The 17,457-nt window shown below is 34.7% G+C and overlaps 1 protein-coding gene and 1 pseudogene across 1 annotated transcript in view; one reads left to right on the plus strand and one right to left on the minus strand.

Moving 5' to 3' along the window:
* Nucleotides 1–17,457, minus strand: part of Cpd (carboxypeptidase D) — a 72,081-nt gene that overhangs the window by 17,295 nt on the left and 37,329 nt on the right. Inside the window, exons 8-11 of the mRNA XM_026388811.2 lie at nucleotides 9,535–9,644; nucleotides 4,296–4,398; nucleotides 3,497–3,639; nucleotides 1,858–2,027 (exon numbers count right to left, since the gene is read on the minus strand). Coding sequence (XP_026244596.2) covers nucleotides 1,858–2,027; nucleotides 3,497–3,639; nucleotides 4,296–4,398; nucleotides 9,535–9,644 — 526 coding nt within the window. The remainder of the gene's footprint in view (nucleotides 1–1,857; nucleotides 2,028–3,496; nucleotides 3,640–4,295; nucleotides 4,399–9,534; nucleotides 9,645–17,457) is intronic.
* Nucleotides 14,868–15,925, plus strand: LOC113182766 (heterogeneous nuclear ribonucleoprotein A3 pseudogene; annotated as a pseudogene).

The following is a 17,457-nucleotide window of genomic DNA, read 5'->3' on the forward strand; positions in this document are numbered from 1 at the left end:
TGTGCTTGCAGTGGATGACACCCATGTCTCTTAGAATCTAAGTTCACTTGTCTGCCATCGGGGTATGTGGGTGAAAAGATGGAGAGCTTAAGAACATTCACCACCAAACACATCACTGTTGCCCTACTTCTCAGATACCCTACTGCTTTAGTTATATCTAACACTGCCAAAAGGAAGAAAAACAGAAAAGACATCATTACTCATTAGTGTAAGGTTCTAACTCCTCCATTTAAGGACCATCAGATATTTGAAAGCCTTTTAAAAAATAAAAAGGTAACAATAACTATAAGTGTCTTGATGTCTTCACAAAGTTACCCTTACTCTAATGGGCCTTTAAACTAACTCCTCAGAAATAAGTTAGCCAGAAGCTATGGAACTAACCTAGGTGCCCTTAACAGATGAATGGATAAAGAAAATGTGGTATATATACACAATGGAATATATTTTTAAATTTTTTATTTGTTCTTTTTAATTATACATGACAGTAGAATGTATTTTGATAGATTATATACACATGGAGTATAACTCCCCATTCTTGTGGTTGTACACAATTGGAGTTATACTGGTTACACAATGGAATATTACTCAGCTACAAAGAGAATGAAATTATGGCATTTGTGGGTAAATGGGTGGAACTGTATACCATCATACTAAGTGAAAATAAGACAATTCCAAAAAGCCAAAGGCTGAATGTTCTGATATGTGAATGTTAACATACAATAAGCAGGGTGGAGAGAGAAGAATAAGTTCATTGGATTAGACAAAGGAAAATGAAGGGAAAGGAGGGAGGATGGGAATAGGAAAGACAGAAGAATGAATCGGACATAACTTTCCTATGTTCATATATGAATACACGACCAGTGTAACTTCATATCATGTACAACCATAAGAATGGGAAATTACACTCCATGTTTGTATAATATGTCAAAATACATTCTACTGTCATATACAACTAAAAAGAATGAATTAAAAAAAGAAAAAAGCTCAGAGGGAACTGTCTTGTGGTAGTTCATACACTTATCAAAACAAAAAATATTTTGAAAAGTAGTATAATGGGTAAAAATAAGAGATTTCAGATTAAACAGTCAAGTGGTTCCAATTCTAAGTCATTCGTAGAAGAAAATTAAAATTAGAGTTTCTTTTCCCCCCCTCAATTAAAAAGTCATAAATTCACTTTTTTTTAAATAAATAAATCTACATCAGGTGTGATGGTACATACACATCTATATTCCCAGGTACCTGAGAGGCTGAGGTGGGAGGATCCCTTGAGCCCAGGAGTTCAAGAATAACCTGAGCCAAAAAGTGAGACCCAGGCTTTAAGGGAAAAAAAAAAAAAAAATTTAATAAGTAAGTCTTTGTGAAAGAAAACCTATAAAAATAAAATATTGAAAATGGCCTCACTTAGAGAACCTGCAATCAGGAGAAAATTTCACTGAAGCTTTAAGGCAAATGTGTAACAGTAAAAAATGAGTGTGAGTTTTAAAAGGCTTTGTTTGAAAGAGAATCATTGTAAAGTACAGTGTGACTACAGTATGCAGCAGAACAGGGGTATTTTCTTTTTCTATAACAGGTACTTTCCAGAATTGATACCAATAGTGAAGGAAATCCCTTATGATGGCTTCTGCATCTGAGCAGGGAACAGGAAATCAGAGTGGAGAAAGATAAAGGTAAATAATTCCACAGATTTCTTACACTTGACAGTTACTGTACTCACTTTGCCACTAGGGGGTAGTGAAACCAGCTCTAAACTTTATGTTGCTTAGCAGGCTCTCTAGGACTTTTGTGGAAATAATCCTCCAGAATGGAACTAGGTTTGTCTTATCCGAATCCCTCAATTCTGAAGCATTCATCACTCACCCTCGGGCAGATGCTGTGATCTTATAAGTTCCTGGAACCAAGAGACGCCAGTAATCTCCATTTTTGTAACTAGTCACTGGGTGATTAATTTCAGCAACACTAATGGTGGCATTTAATATGCCCCTGCCATCAGTGCCATCAAGGACAAATCCTTTAACACCTTGATGAACCTGGATAAAGGACAAGAATACCAGATTTTAATGGTAAAGATCATCATCTAATTACTTTGGGAGCTCATATCCAAATTAACAGATTATAATAATGTAAACAAATGGAACAAATAGGAATTTAGGATTCAGAGTAAGGCTAAATGTAAATGCCCACTAAACAAAACATTTTAGTCTCTAAAGGCTAATTTTTTCTAGGCTAGATTTACCTATATCATGAAAATATAAATAACACTGTTTAAATTTTGGAACATTCTATTTCAAAATATAGGATATTCTACAAGAAAATAGGCCTTGGCCTCTTTAAAAAGAAAACATCATTTTTTTAAAAAATGGAAGGACTATAAGAAAGTAAAAAAGAAATAATAAATGCAATATAAAAATATAGCTATAAAATTCATTTTGGGGATGAGTGTGGAAATTTGAATATGGACTAGGTGTTAGGTAATATCAAAGAATTACTATTAATTTTTGGTAATGGGTTATGGCATTTGGAGATGATACACCAGAGACAGAGGCTGAAATATTTTGGGGTAAAAAACCTGAGCACTTCCAATTTATACTGAAACAGTTTAACCAAAACTGGGTGGAAATGAGTTTCACATATAAAAAGCAAACTCAGAAAAATATTAAAAATTGTTAAATTTAGGTGTAGGAATGAGTGTTTATTATACTAGTCTTATAACTTTTCTGAATGTTTACATTTTTTCAGAATAAAATGTTTTTAAATATTAGTACCGACCCCCAGACTTTATGCCGTGCCACTTAGGAAAATGATTAAAATAGAAAAGTACTAGTACAATGTATTAGATTACCCTAATTACCATAGTTACCATGCATATCCAAACAAAAGGAAATTAATCATTTCACAGTAAATCACTGGCAATAAGAAAAAGAATAAAAATATTTACCCTATAACCCATATATCACTTGACAAACACTTTATGTTGGCCTTTGATAAGGTCAGGGTAAAGTGACCATTAGCCATTAAGAAAAAAATGTCACTACCTTAATTTCTTTCTTTCTTTCTTTTTTTTTTTTTTGAGCTATATATTGAACCCACAGACACTTTACCATTAAGCTACATCCCCAATCCTTTTTATTTTTTGTTTTGAGACAGGATCTCACTAAGTTGCTTAGGACCTCGATAAATTGCTTAAGCTGGCTTCAAATTTGCTATCCTCCCTCCTCAGCTTCTCCAGTTGCTAGGATTATAGGCACATACCATTGCACCTCGATTATTTAATTACTTCCTTTAAATGTTTTTCCCTATAAACAAATAAACTTATTTGCATCCATGAATTTTCTACATAAATGTACTAAATAAATTGGAATACAAAGATTGGGTAAATACACTAAAACAAGTTGAAATTTAAAAGGGTATATTCTAAAATCACTACATGAAAACCATGTGTCCACACGAAAATCTTCTTGCTCTTGAAAGAAACTATACTTCACTCCTGAATAGTCACCTGCTTCATAAACTGGATTAGAGATCTTCGATTCTGTTCCCAAAACCTTGGCAGATCTTTCTCAAATGGGTATTTCACACAACCTAGTTCAATAGTTACTTCAAAGCAATTTGTATGTAAATAGTTCCAGTCCTGCATACCACCTAAAGGACAAAAAAATTAAAATAAGTTACTCTGAAGGTCTAAATAGTTCAGTTCTTAAAAGGCAGGATGAGTACCTAGTAAAAAAGCCAAATTCATTTTGGATCTGCACTGGCTGAATAACAATAATGGCATTCATAGGAGGGCTCTTTGATGCTTGTGGTCCAGGTAAAACATCTGGACTCTATGTTTAAGAAGAATTCAAGTGTAGCTTATATTCTTCCTACTGGTAAATGTAAGGTTCTTTACAATAGCCAGAAGTCAAGTACAACACTTATTATTAAGTTAAAGTGCATTACTTTTGCTCAAAAGTCAAAAAGCACCAAATTCAAAATAGCTGAAAAGGTTATTTGAATGTTTTAAACTATTTAAACAAATAGTGGGAGGGGTACTAGGAATTGAACCTAGGGGTGAGCTTCCACTGAGGTATATTCTCAGTCCTTTTGATTTTTTATTTTAAGACAGGGTCTTGTTAAGTTGCCCAGGCTGACCTCAAATTTGTGATTCTCCTGCCTTGGCCTCCCAAGTTACTGGAATAACAGACATATACCATTGCAACCTAGCTAAACAATATTTTTTAAAAGAGTGATTTTCTCTCAAAATTAAAAAAGATTAGAAAAGTAGAAAGTCCAAGTTTTAAGGCCTTGATAATTTTTACCTGGGACATTATACCAGTTAGCTCCATTTGTTATTCCATGAGGAAAATATTCATTAGGGTATATATTCTTGCAAGGTCTGCCTTGAAACATCTGGGAATTTTCCTGGGGGGAGAGAAAAAAGAATCTTTATTTGTATTTATTAGTGTCCCCATCAAAAAAAAATAGGAAAGATATAGGAAAATAATAAAAGTGACTACAATAGGTTATGTAAGGGGGTAGGAGGTGAGGAGATGGGGCCATAGGAAGCATTGAGACTTTTTAATGTATAATTTTCTATGCCAGAGTTTGACTATGTGAATTTATTTTTCAAAATCAAAATTATCAGGGCTGGGGTTGTGGCTCAGTGGCAGAGTACTTGCCTCGAACATGTGAGGCACTGGGTTTGATGCTCAGAACCAAATAAAAATAAATAAACAAAATAAAGGTATTGTGTCCATCTATTAACTAAATTTTTTTAAAAACTGGCTCATATTCATACATTCATCTCATATCTTCAAGGAACTTGAAAGAAAAGACAATACACATACAATGTGGAATAAGCAGCTTTCCTCGACATATAGGGGAACTAAGATGGGTCATCTGTGCTTTGCCTGCACAATGTACAATTATCCTATTACAACAGGTTATATATTTTCTTCCCTTAAGTCAGTACTCTTTGAAACAGTTTGTGTCTTTGTGTTCTCAGCATCTAGCCCAATGTCTGGCATCTAGTACATGTACAATTGCTTATTCAATGAAGGGGAAGAAAAACTGCCATGGAGACACAAAGAAATGCTACTGGAATCCAGAGGACAGAAATATTACTTCTTACTAAAATGGCAAGGGAAGTTTCCTGGGAGAAATTAAGATTTGAGAGATGATCAAAAATTCACTTCTTTCTATTGGAAATAGAAAAAAGAAAAGTGTGAAGAAAAGAATAATAATTTCCCATTTCCCCACCACCTTGAGAATTAACCTTTTAAATTTAAAATATATGAATAGTCCCCTTCCAGAAATTTAATATACCAATTAAAGGCTGGTGATCTCATAACATTCGGTAATAATTGTACACATGCTTGCTTTTGCTTTTTTTTTTTTTTTTTTGGCAGGGAGGGGATTGAGTCTAAGGATGCTTTGCCACTGAGCTACATCCCCAGTCCTTTTTATTTTTTATTTTGAGACAGGATCTCACTAAATTGCTGAGGCTGGTCTTGAATCTGCAATCCTCCTAACTCAGTCTCCAGAGCTGCTGGTTTTACAGGCATGTGCTACTGTGCCCAGCTTGTACATATGCTCTTTTGTTTTCTGGTTTTCCAGGAAAGGCTTGTACAATGATCTTCTGTGCCTCTATCTTTATCTACGTTTCCGTCAATAGCTATCTATCCATCCATCTAATTATATTATACACACACACACACACACACATATATATTAGTGTACCATTGGACTAATATGCATATTATGTTTTAAAACTTTTATTGAATCAATGATCTGTACTACAATTGATGGCATCTTAGAATTGAGGAAATATAATTTTATAGACCTAATAGAATAAGACACAGCACAGGTACATTTCAATAGATGATAGGGGCTTCAGAAATGTGGAAATGAGGATAAATTAATAATCCCTGAGATAATCATAATAAATACTACTTATTGAGTGTTTATTTAATGCCAGTCATACATTTTCTATAATATGTATATTATAAATGTGGATAAAATTTTAAATTTAAAGCATATATTTAAAAATATAAATAGAATATGTAACATTCTTCTTGCATCTTAATGGATCATCTAGTATAAAGCTAATTCTGGACACCACAGTTCTAAGACAGTAACGAATAACACTTTGACTTTCTTCAAAGTGTCATTTTGATGGATAACATGATATATTAATGGTTCTAGGAGGCTTATTCTACAAACCAAGGGGCAAAATATAATCTTTTCAAAAAGACAGTACTGAGAAAACTGAAAATCCACATGCAAAAGAATGAATCTAGACCTTTTCCTCACATTGTACCCCAAAATTAGCTCAAGATGGATCATAAACCTGAATGTATAAACTATAAATACTTAGGAAAAAATAGGAATAACCTTTATTTCCTAGATATTACACCAAAAGCACAAATGTCAAAAAAAAATAGATAATTTGGACACCATCAACTTTCTTTTATTCTGTCTGTCCCCTTCTTCCTTTGTTTTCATTTTTTGACTATTTGTAGTAAAGATTTTGTTTCATATTCTCAATACATGTTTGGGTATAATTAATCTATTTGGAGTGCCAACTTATAATTTTCTTCTGCTTCTTGATTGCTTTTTGGTAATAAGAGGGTTTCCTTGTTTATATGTGTAAAATTTTATTTCCTGACTTTTTGCAATAGTTTTCATGAACTTTATCTTCCTCTTGTTCATTTTTATGATATTGGGCTATTTTACATGATTCCTAGTTTAATGATGCCCTTTTCTTTCATAATTAGTAAAGGTACTTCAGTGTGATTTTTTTTGTTTGGGTGTTAAAGGTAAAATTATAAGGCCTTGAACTTTACAGGTCTTTTTCTGACTTGTAAAACCCTACATTTACCCCTTTTTTCATCTTCTTTTCCTCTTCACCATCTAATTGCCAAAGGGTATCTTATTATTTCTTTCTTTTTTTTTCTTTTTTTTTGTTTTCTTCCTCTAACAGGAGCTATGAGTTTGGAAGATTTCCCTTTAAATGTACTCGTCCTTTTAAACTGCTTATCCCTTTAAATCACACCAGTTCCTTTAAGTTGTGTGCATTTTGAAATCTCTTTCTAGTACTTCAGTGCTCTTATCTGCTCAGCTCCTTTTTTAATATTTTTGGCTCTAGAACATATGTAATGTGCAGTCATTCCAAATCACCTTTAAGCCCACCCTCATTAGGCCCCCTCTCTGTCTTCTCCATAGATTTTCACAGTCAGCTTTTCCTTACCACAAAGCTGCATGCTAGGATAAAGGTGAAACCAGCACATGGCAGATCATGTAGGGATTTCCTGATTTTTTTTTAAATTCACAGTTATTTTGCAGTTTCAGGATCTTTTGTAATACCAAGGGCAGAATTTTGGTAGCTGTAAAGTCATTTTATATTATTTTGGGAAAAATTCTGGGAGATTGACTGCTACATATCCATTACTGTCTTTGGCCACTTAGAAGTCTCCCCAAATTATTTATTTTTGAGAAATTTGGCAGCGCAAGGATAAAAAATTATGGAAAGGTATCTTTATGGTGTTTATTAAGGCTAATGGAAGATATTATTTTTAGGTAAGCTGCTTATTAGCCAAGGGGGGAAAAAAAGGCCGTGAGTAAAGACTGGGGACTTTAATGATCACCTATCCCATTAATAGAAGATACTAAGGCTTAAGATTTCAGAGAAGGCAGGATGCAGTGCGATCAAGAAATGAACGAGAATAAGAGTAGGACACACACAAATAGTAATGGAAAAGGCAGAATCTACATGAACTCATACCAAGTTACTCAGAGTTGTATTTTAGCTCAATGCAAAGTGATCTACCGAGAGTAGAGGATGAAGGCTTAGAACCACCATAGGGTCAGAAGAGCCAAATATGAAATGCTTCCAACTAGGATTGAAGGCTCAGCTGGGGTTAGAGAGCATATATATGGAGTGTAGCAAATTGCCATGACTCTATGACTATTCTGGGTTACACTTATCAGGATGGAGAAGAGAGCTGGTGGCAACTACTGAGGATTGGATATTGGGAAGGCAGATATATCAAAGAGGTGTACCAGATACACCATTACTGAAAATACATCCATGGGCCCAGGCTGGGTAGAAAGGGAAATCAAAAAGTTCAATTGTCTTAAGAAAGAAAAGCTAAGGAACCATAAAGCTCAATGGAGTCGAAAAGCAAAATCATGAAAATTAACACAGAATGTGATGGGAATATGTGCAGAATCTGATCACTTAATTTGGATTTCAATGATTGAAACAATATCCATTCTTCTGCTATTACTTTACTTGTGTCCTTCCAAAAAAATGGTATGCCCAAACAGAAGGCAATAAATCCTTAAGGTGAAATCCACAGCAGTGCTCTTCTATTAGCAACTCTGAATAATCTCATAATGTTCACTCAGAGAGGATGAAGAAGGAGGAATGATAAAAGGCTGTGATTTTTTTTTTTTTTTAAAGAGAGAGTGAGAGAGAGAGGGGGACAGAGAGAGAGAGAGAGAATTTTAACATTTATTTTTTCTTAGTTCTCGGCGGACACAACATCCTTGTTGGTATGTGGTGCTGAGGATCGAACCCGGGCCGCACGCATGCCAGGCGAGCGCGCTACCGCTGAGCCACATCCCCAGCCCAAAGGCTGTGATTTTAAAAGAGTTGCAGTAATAATCTTCATTATATATAATTAATAAATCACAGACTAAATCAGTAGATCCAAAACTAAAATTAATATGCCTACCCAAGCCCCAACTTTGAACATGTTTTCTAAGAAATATTTTTAAATGAAATTTTCACACACACACACACACACACACACACACACACACAAATTTTAACATTTCTGGTTGGTAAACAAATCTATGTTCATTACAGGAAATTTAGAAGACACTGAAACTTCTGCCTGCTTTCCTGTGCTATATACTACTATAGGATTTAAAATATCTTAAACCGGTCATTAGCAATTTTTTTATTCTGTAAAGGGCAAGACAGTAAAATTTTAGGCTTTACAGATCCAAAAGTCTCTGTTGCAACTACTCAATTTGTCCTCTGAAATATACTAAGATGGCTACAAGGTTTTACTTCTTGAGTTTGTTAACACGGTGAATTACACTGACTTATTTTCAGATGTTAAAGGAAAAAGCAGCTACACAATCTATAAAAGTATGTATATACTATATATCTGTATGCCAATAAAACTTACAAAAACAAATGGTGGGCTACATTTGGCTCTAGACCTGTAGTTCATCAATCCTCCACTTTAGCCTCATTTACTGGACTTACAACTTAAATGTCTGTCAAATGAAATAAACTAGCATGTATATATTCCAGGTACTATTCTAAAAACCATAACTAAAAAGACATTACCTGTTAAAGGCTAATGGAGAAATGCATATAGCATGTCCAAAAGTGAGATGGGAAACAGAATAAAAAGGCCAAAGGCTGACTGAAAGGAGTCATGGAAGGCTTAAAAAAGAAAGCACTTGACTTACAGAACCTATTTTAAAGCATTTTTTAAATGAATTAATTCTATAGCATTTGATGCTCAAACACAAACCTACCTTGGAATAAGAAAGTGCTATTTGTTGAAACACAGCATCATCTGGTGATTTACTATAAATGGCAAGCCCTTGTTCATCATCATCAAAAGGGTAGTTTACCACCAAAGAACCTATAAGGGAAAAGAGGAAATACATTATGTTACAGGTTTCAAGATGGATCATTAAGATAAAGTTAAGTTTTTCACAATACTGTCAAAGACAGGAAATCAATAAAATTTCACCATGACTAATATTAATATAAATGAAAAATAATAAGTAGAGGTATGGGGGTTGGGTTTGTAGCTCAGTGGTAGAGCACTTGCCTAGCATGTGTAAGGCCCTGGGTTTGATTCTCAGCACCACATAATAAATAAAATAAAGGTCCATTGACAACTAAAAAATATTTTTTAAAAAAGTAGGGGTATGGTTCAGTGGTAGCGCTTGCCTAGCAATGTGCAAAGCCTAGATTCAATCCCTAGGAACCTAGAAAAAGGAAAATACAGCAATTTCCTAAATAAAAATCAAAGTAGGCAAGTGAGAAGGTAAATAGCTATGCATGATACCTAAAAGGTGCCTTCACTAGAAATGTCTTGGGAATTTATCTGAATTTACTCTTGTAATTTACCTGTCAAAGCTGAAACTAGACGTATACAGGTATAATTTAAACAATTTTATTTTTATAATATTTAAGACCAGAAAAATAGAGCAAATTTTGATAATTTTTTAGTAAAATTTAGACATTTTAATAGAGTTTTAAAATAAGAGACCTTTGAGATCCAACTAATCCATTCCCCTCATTTTGGAGATATGGAGTCTAAACTAGGGAAGTTAAATGACTTATGAATCTTATGGAAAGTAGAGCCAGCGCTGACCCCCTTCTCCCCCCAACAACTAAAAATTTCTCCTATTGTGCTACTAGAAATTACTCAATTGGAGTTAATCGTATGACTTCTTCTGACCTAAGATAAAGAAGTGATACTTCAGAACATGTAAAGGATATCAACTCCCTTCAAGCATCCCACAAGGCATAAAGTGGTTAGGGTGTTTCTTAGGCAAAACCTCTGAGCTACACAGAACTCTGAGCCTTCCACAGAACTGTATCTTTTATTTCCCTATAGTCACATTGTTTTCTTTGTCCACATGTCCACTTATTATACCTTCTATTGATCCATTCATCTTTGCCCTTTTTTAATATGCTACATTAAAGGAATGGGAATAAAGGGAATAGAATATTCAACTTCATTTCAGGAAGTAATCCTGTAATAATAAATGCTAACATACATTCACAGGAAAAAAAATTAAATAAACAGTATAAAGAACTGTGCTCTTGGGCTAGGGTTATGTAGCTCAGAGGTGGAGCATTTGCCTAGCACATGTGAAGCACTGGGTTCAGATCCTCAGCACCATATAAAAAATAAATAAATAAGGTGAAAAAATTTTTCTTTCAAACCCCAAATAGCTCTAACAAGAACAAGAGACTTTAGCACCTCTTCTGACTAAAATTTAACATCTGAAAAACATGGAATTTTATCTTGGATCCATGGCCCATATGTAAAAATTCAAAAAAAAAATTCAAACAAAAAAAATCAGCATCAACTCCTATTCACTACTTTCAAATGGCTAATTTTCTTTTCTCTCTCTCTCTCTCTCTCTCTCTCTCTCTCTCTCTCTCTCTCTCTCTCTCTCTCTCGTACCAGGGATTGAACCTAGAGGCATGTAACCACTAAGTCACATCCCCAGGCCTTTTTAATATTTTATTTAGAGAGAGGGTCTCACTGAGTTGCTTAGGGCCTTGTTAAGTTGATGAGACTGGCTTTGAACTCACAATCCTCCTCCCTCAGCCTCCTGAGCCTCTGGGATTACAGGCATGTGTCAACACACCCAGCTCAAGTGGCTAATTTTCTAAAGTTTAAAAAAAGTGGGGTCATAAAAAGACTTAATATTAGCCAGGCAACTTGGGAGGCTGAGGCAGGAGGATTACAAGTTCAAGACCAGCCTCAGCAACATAGCAAGGCCCTAAGCAACTTAGTGAGATCCTGTCTCTAAATAAACTACAAAAAAAGGGCTGAGGATGTGGCTTAGAGGTTAAGTACCCTTGGGTTCAATCCCTGGTACAAAAAATGAAAAAAAAAAGTATAGGTAAATGGACCAACTCGGTCAAATGAATAAAGAAGCTGCAGGGGGATACTGATTCCAAGTTACCACATATCAGCTGGTCATAAGAACTGTATAGATTGCTATATAGCAGTGTCCCTGACTCTGCTGAATAGCAAACAGTTAGGATGTAGTATGTGCATGTACTTGCTTTGAATAGAATTTTATTTCTTTTTGAAAGAAAACAAGAGTTCACTACTGCTGACAGCAATTTTTTTTAGCTGCTTACTTGTGCTACATTTCCCAAATGATGTTATTTTCATGAAAATGTTGATTTCATTGTCATATGACACGGAATGAAAAGCCAAATCAACTCTTCTATTAATTTTAAGAACAAAGCCTGTTTTCCAGTGGAGAACATAAACAGTGGATAACATTCCAAAACTATTTTGCTTGCCTAGTATTCTTTCTAGGACTGAAGAGCCTATAAGTCTTGTTGAACGTTAAAACTTCTATACAATATAATAAGAGCGCACCATTCTGCTAAGAAGGGACTCATGCTAAGCTCCATGAGTCCTGAGGAAGAGAATTCCATTTTTTCAATATTTATGCAGAATATAAGAAAAGAGGACACACAGTTTAAGTTAGATATAGAGAATTTCTCTCCATTGAAGATGATTGTGAATTGTAATATGGAGTCTGTTAAAAAAAGAGTCTATAAAGATTTTATCCATTCACCAAATACTTATTGGACAGAGTGCTAAGCAAGTGATTTAAGGATGATTAAGATATGATTTTCATAATAAGGAGCTTCATCATGTGCTTAGAAATTAAAGGTATGTCCCATGAGCCTAATATGTAGCAAATGTACCTAGTATAGGCACAAGTTAAACAATATCTCCTTTCAAGGTGTTCTGCCCTCAGCAAAGATAGAAATTAACATCCTATGTAAACCCTTATAGCAGTAATTATGGGTACACACAGGTGGGGGATCCAAAACACTTCTCAGTGGAGGGAATACATAACAGGAGCCTTGAGAATGAGCCTTAGAAGAGGTGACATTAGTATTTTTTTTTACTTAACCAACCTTGATATAAGAGCAAAAAATAAAAATCCTCAATACAAAATAAATAAATAAAAGGAGCCAGACACAAAAGGATAAATATTGTATGGTTTCATTTACATGAAAAATTCAGAACAGATAAATCTAGAGAGAGAGAACAGATGGTTGGTTCCCTAACATTGAAGGGAGGGGAGAATGGGAAGGAATTGCTTAACAGGTATGGCATTTCATTTGGGTCCTGGAGGTGTTTTGGAACAGATTTTTCAATTTTGAATGTACTAATTGACACTGGAATTGTTCACTTTAAAACAGTTCATCAAGAATTCATGACAATTTTAAAAAATTGGTATCAAAATTTATAAAAAGGAAATCTTACTTTTTCCTATATCTTTCAAAATTCTAAATTGTTAAGTTGGCAGTGAAGGGGATCAAAATATAGCACTCAAAATATATTACTCTGGCTCATTATTTTGAGTTGAAGACAATTGGGAAACAGCAGATATAGGAAGAGCTTTGTGCTCTCCTCATTTCTGCCTAGGTGCCTGGTATAAATTTCTGGTGAGAAAGCTACCTTCTGGGTACAAGGAAAAAGAAAACATTCTTACCATTAGAGACAACAAGTCAAAGCCAAGACAAGTGTACACAAACAAATCTTACTAAAACAAGCCCTATCTTCCATAAGTTTACCCATGTATTTCGCAGTAAGTTTCCTACAATTTACTGCCCCCAGAAGCCCAAATATCTTTCCTTTGACTAGACACTTTTCACAACATATCACATAATTGATAAAGTCTAACTGCTATTTCTTTTGGAGCTTTACTTTTTTCCTATGAAGCCTCCCCCATCCCCTATGCCACAATAAAAATATTAACATCAAACAAAATTCATATGCTTTCCTCCTGTTAAACTGTTAATTACCTGTTAATCACAAATTTCAGCTGACAAACCTAAAAGAGTAGAGAAGGGTTTTACCTCTACTTAAGAAAGAAAGAAAGAAAGAAATCAAGAAATCAAGAAAAATATATTTTGTTCTTTTTAATTTCTGTGCTAAGATTTCAGAATCATATAAGAATTCTTAAGGTGAGAAAACAAAATATGTCATGGAAAGAAAAACATCCACATGATTGAATATGCCTGTGTCTCAACTATATGCAAGGACTTGATAGGATATCTGTAAATATATCCTGAAATATAACTATTATTGAATTTTTGGATTTAGCTAACATGACAAATGAATTATTCTGAAAATATTTTTAAAAATTCAAAATGAAAAATATTTTCTATCAAACATAGCATAAGATATTCAAAACATCAAAAATTTATTTTGCAAGCCAGGATGTAACTTTACAACTCCAATACAACTATCTTAGAACAGCCCATGATTACTAACTGTAGAATTATTTTTTCTTCTACTGGTAATCTTCAAAAGCAATTTTTAGAGAATCTCAATTTACTTCCTAAATCTAAATATTCATAAATATGTACTATTATTCTAAAAAGAAGGTTACTATATTATTTAACTATAATATTTAACCATCACTTACTATCTGGTTTAGAACATTTTCATGACTCCAAGAAGAAACCCCAGAACCCATTAGCAGTCACTCCCCTTCTCCTTCTCACTCCAACCCAAGGTGACTACTAATCTACTTTCTGTCTTGATGGATTTGCCTGTTCTAAACATTTCAAATCTAAATATCCATAAATATGTACTATTATTCTAAAAGAAAGTTTACTCTATATGCTATCAAATCTCAGTTGCAATGCTTCTTTTGGAATAGGCCAACAAATGTTCACACCAAGTTTCTTCCCTGTTGTCCACAGGGCTATGTTTTCACTCTTTCTTTTTTTAAAAAATAGCTTTATTGATATAATTTACATACCATATGACTCACCCATTTAAAGGTTTTTAGAGTACTCACAGGGTTATACACCCATCACTTACTGTCTGGTTTAGAACATTTTCATGACTCCAAAAAGAAACCCCAGTCACTCCCATTCTTCTTCTCACTCCAACCCAAGGCGACTACTTTCTGTCTTGATGGATCTGCCTGTTCTAAACATTTCAAATAAATGTGATCATATTATATGTGACTGGCTTCTGTCACCATAATGTTTTTCATGATTCATCTATGGTTCAAAATGGAGGTAAAACCACCACCCGACTCTGACTCCAACTCTGGCCCTTGCTGCCACCATGGGGGGCAGTCAGGATCCAAAGGAAGCAGAGCAATTGAGGAAGCTGTTTATTGGTGGTCTGAGCTTTGAAACTACAGATGATAGTTTAAGAGAACATTTTGAGAAATGGGGCACACTCACAGATTGTGTGATAATGAGAGACCCCCAAACAAAATGTTTCAGGGCTTTGATTTTGTGACTTACTCTCGTGTTAAAGAGGTAGAAGCGGCAATGTGCGCTCAGCCACACAAGGTTGACGAGCGTGTAGTGGAACCAAAGAGAGCTGTTTCTACAGAGGATTCTGTAAAGCCTGGTGCCCATCTAACAGTGAAGAAACTTTCTGTTGGTGGTATTGAAGAAGATACGAAGAATATAATTTGAGAGATTACTTTTAAAAGTACAGCAAGATTGAAACCATAGAAGTTATGGAAAACAGGCAAAATGGGAAAAGGGGAGGATTTGCTTTTGTAAGTTTTGATAATCATGTTTCAGTTGACAAAATTATTGTTCAGAAATACTACACTATTTATAAGCATAATTGTGAAGTGCAAAGGGCCCTTTCTAAACAGGAGATACAGTTTTCTGGGTCACAAAGAGGTTATGAAGGTGGATCTGGCAACTTTATGGGTTGTGGAGGAAACTTTGGAGGTGGTGGAGGTAACTTTAGCTGTGGTGGAAACTTTTGGTGGAAGAGGGGCTATGGTGGTCGAGGTAGTAGCAGCAGAGGTAGTTACAGAGGAAGTGATGGTGGATAAAATGGATTTGGAGGTGATGGTGGCAACTAGGGTGATGGTCCTGGTTATAGCAGTAGAGGAGGCTATGGTAGTGGTGGACCAGAATATGGAAACCAAGGTGGTGGATATGGCAGTGGAGGAAGAGGATATAATGGTTACAACAAAGGAGGAAATTTTGGTGGTGGGAACTATAATGATTTTGGAAATTACAGTGTACAACAGCAATCAAATTAGGAACCCATGAGGGGGGGGCAGTTTTGGTGGGAAAAGTTCTGGCAGTCCCTAAGGTAGTGGTTATGGATCTGGTGGTGGAAGTGGTGGATATGGTCAAAGAAGGTTTTAAAAACAGCAGAAAAGGCCTACATTTTTTAGAAGCAGAGAGAGCAAGGAGTTGTCAGGAAAACTGCCACTTTGAGATAGTCATCCCAAATGCATTAGAGGAACTGTAAAAATCTGCCACAAAGGAATGATGATCCATAGTCAGAAAAGTTACTGCAGCTTAAATAGGAAACCTTTCTTATTCAGTACTTTCATAGCCACAGTTTGCAAAAAGTGCAGCTATTGATTAATGCAATGTAGTTTCAAATAGATGTACATTTCTGAGGTCCCTCATCTGTTGTAGCTTTGTCTTTTTCTTTTTCTTTTCATTACACTGGTATATTGCCCTATAAGTTGTGGTAGGTGGTACCAGTAATAAAAATTAAGGAATTTTAAACTTTTCAATATTTATGTAGTTCAGTTTTTCTACATTTTAGTTCAGAAACTTTAACAAATTGCAGTTTTCAAAATGTTTCCTTGTGAGTTAACAGTAAAGAAGATTACTGTTAATTACTATTTTGTTAAAGTTTAAATGTAAAGAAACATCAGCTGACTTGCAATATAAGAGGAACCTATTCTCCCATTTCCAAACCATGACATGAATGGGCACTGGCTGATTCATGGAGAGAATAGACATTTGTTTGTTTGAAATGGGTTTAGATAAATAGGATTGGGTATTTAAATTAGCATATTTAAATTATTAAGTGAACTTAATAGCACTAAGATTACCTTCAAATGAAAAATCTCAATATTCCTATTTAGTTTTTGTTCATTTTCTTTCACAATGGAATCATGATTTTAGTGTGATAGATTTGCTGAGCTCTGCTGTATTTAGAACATCTCTGTTCTACATTTATCTTGGTCACATTTAAACTGCTGCTATAGTTTTTGGGTGTAAAGAATGTCTGCTGCCCTCTATTTAAATTCTGCAAAAGGGTAGTGGATGTTTTCCCCCCTCCCACCTTAAAAACCATTGTTAAATTTTTAAGATATGGGTCCATTAAGCCTACTAACATTGGAGCCAATTAGTGGGTACTTGCTTTTGTTTTATTTTTAAAGGACATGAGGCCCACACATCTTGACTTGTTTTCCTTGATTTAATTTTTCCCCCTGATAAAGCTTTCATAGCAAGAGAATAAAAATCATGCTACTGAACCCTAACTGGCTGGCACGCTTTCATGGTTTTACCCAATACATTTTGCTGAATAAACCAAGGATAGTTTAGGTACAATTGTACAAAATAACTTGATGCAGCAGAAATATAGCACAGTTGCTTAGTACAAGCTTCTCACTTCCCAAAGACCTGAATTCCAAATTTAGATAGCTTGAGTTCTTATTTAAATTCCCAAAGAATACATTGTTATTCCTGTGTATACTTCAGCCTAAGTTATGTTGGTGTGAATTATGGATTTGTTTGGAAGACCATGGTTGAGAAGAGTTATAGATAACAAGGTTATATATACAAAATGTTTTACTGTTTTGCATCAGCTAGTGCTTAAAATTTCATTCACATCCTAAAAAAAAAGAAAGAAAAAGTTTCATCTATGTTGTTGCATG

The sequence above is a fragment of the Urocitellus parryii genome, chromosome 7 (genome assembly GCF_045843805.1).
Source record: "Urocitellus parryii isolate mUroPar1 chromosome 7, mUroPar1.hap1, whole genome shotgun sequence".
Classification (NCBI taxonomy): Eukaryota; Metazoa; Chordata; class Mammalia; order Rodentia; family Sciuridae; genus Urocitellus; species Urocitellus parryii.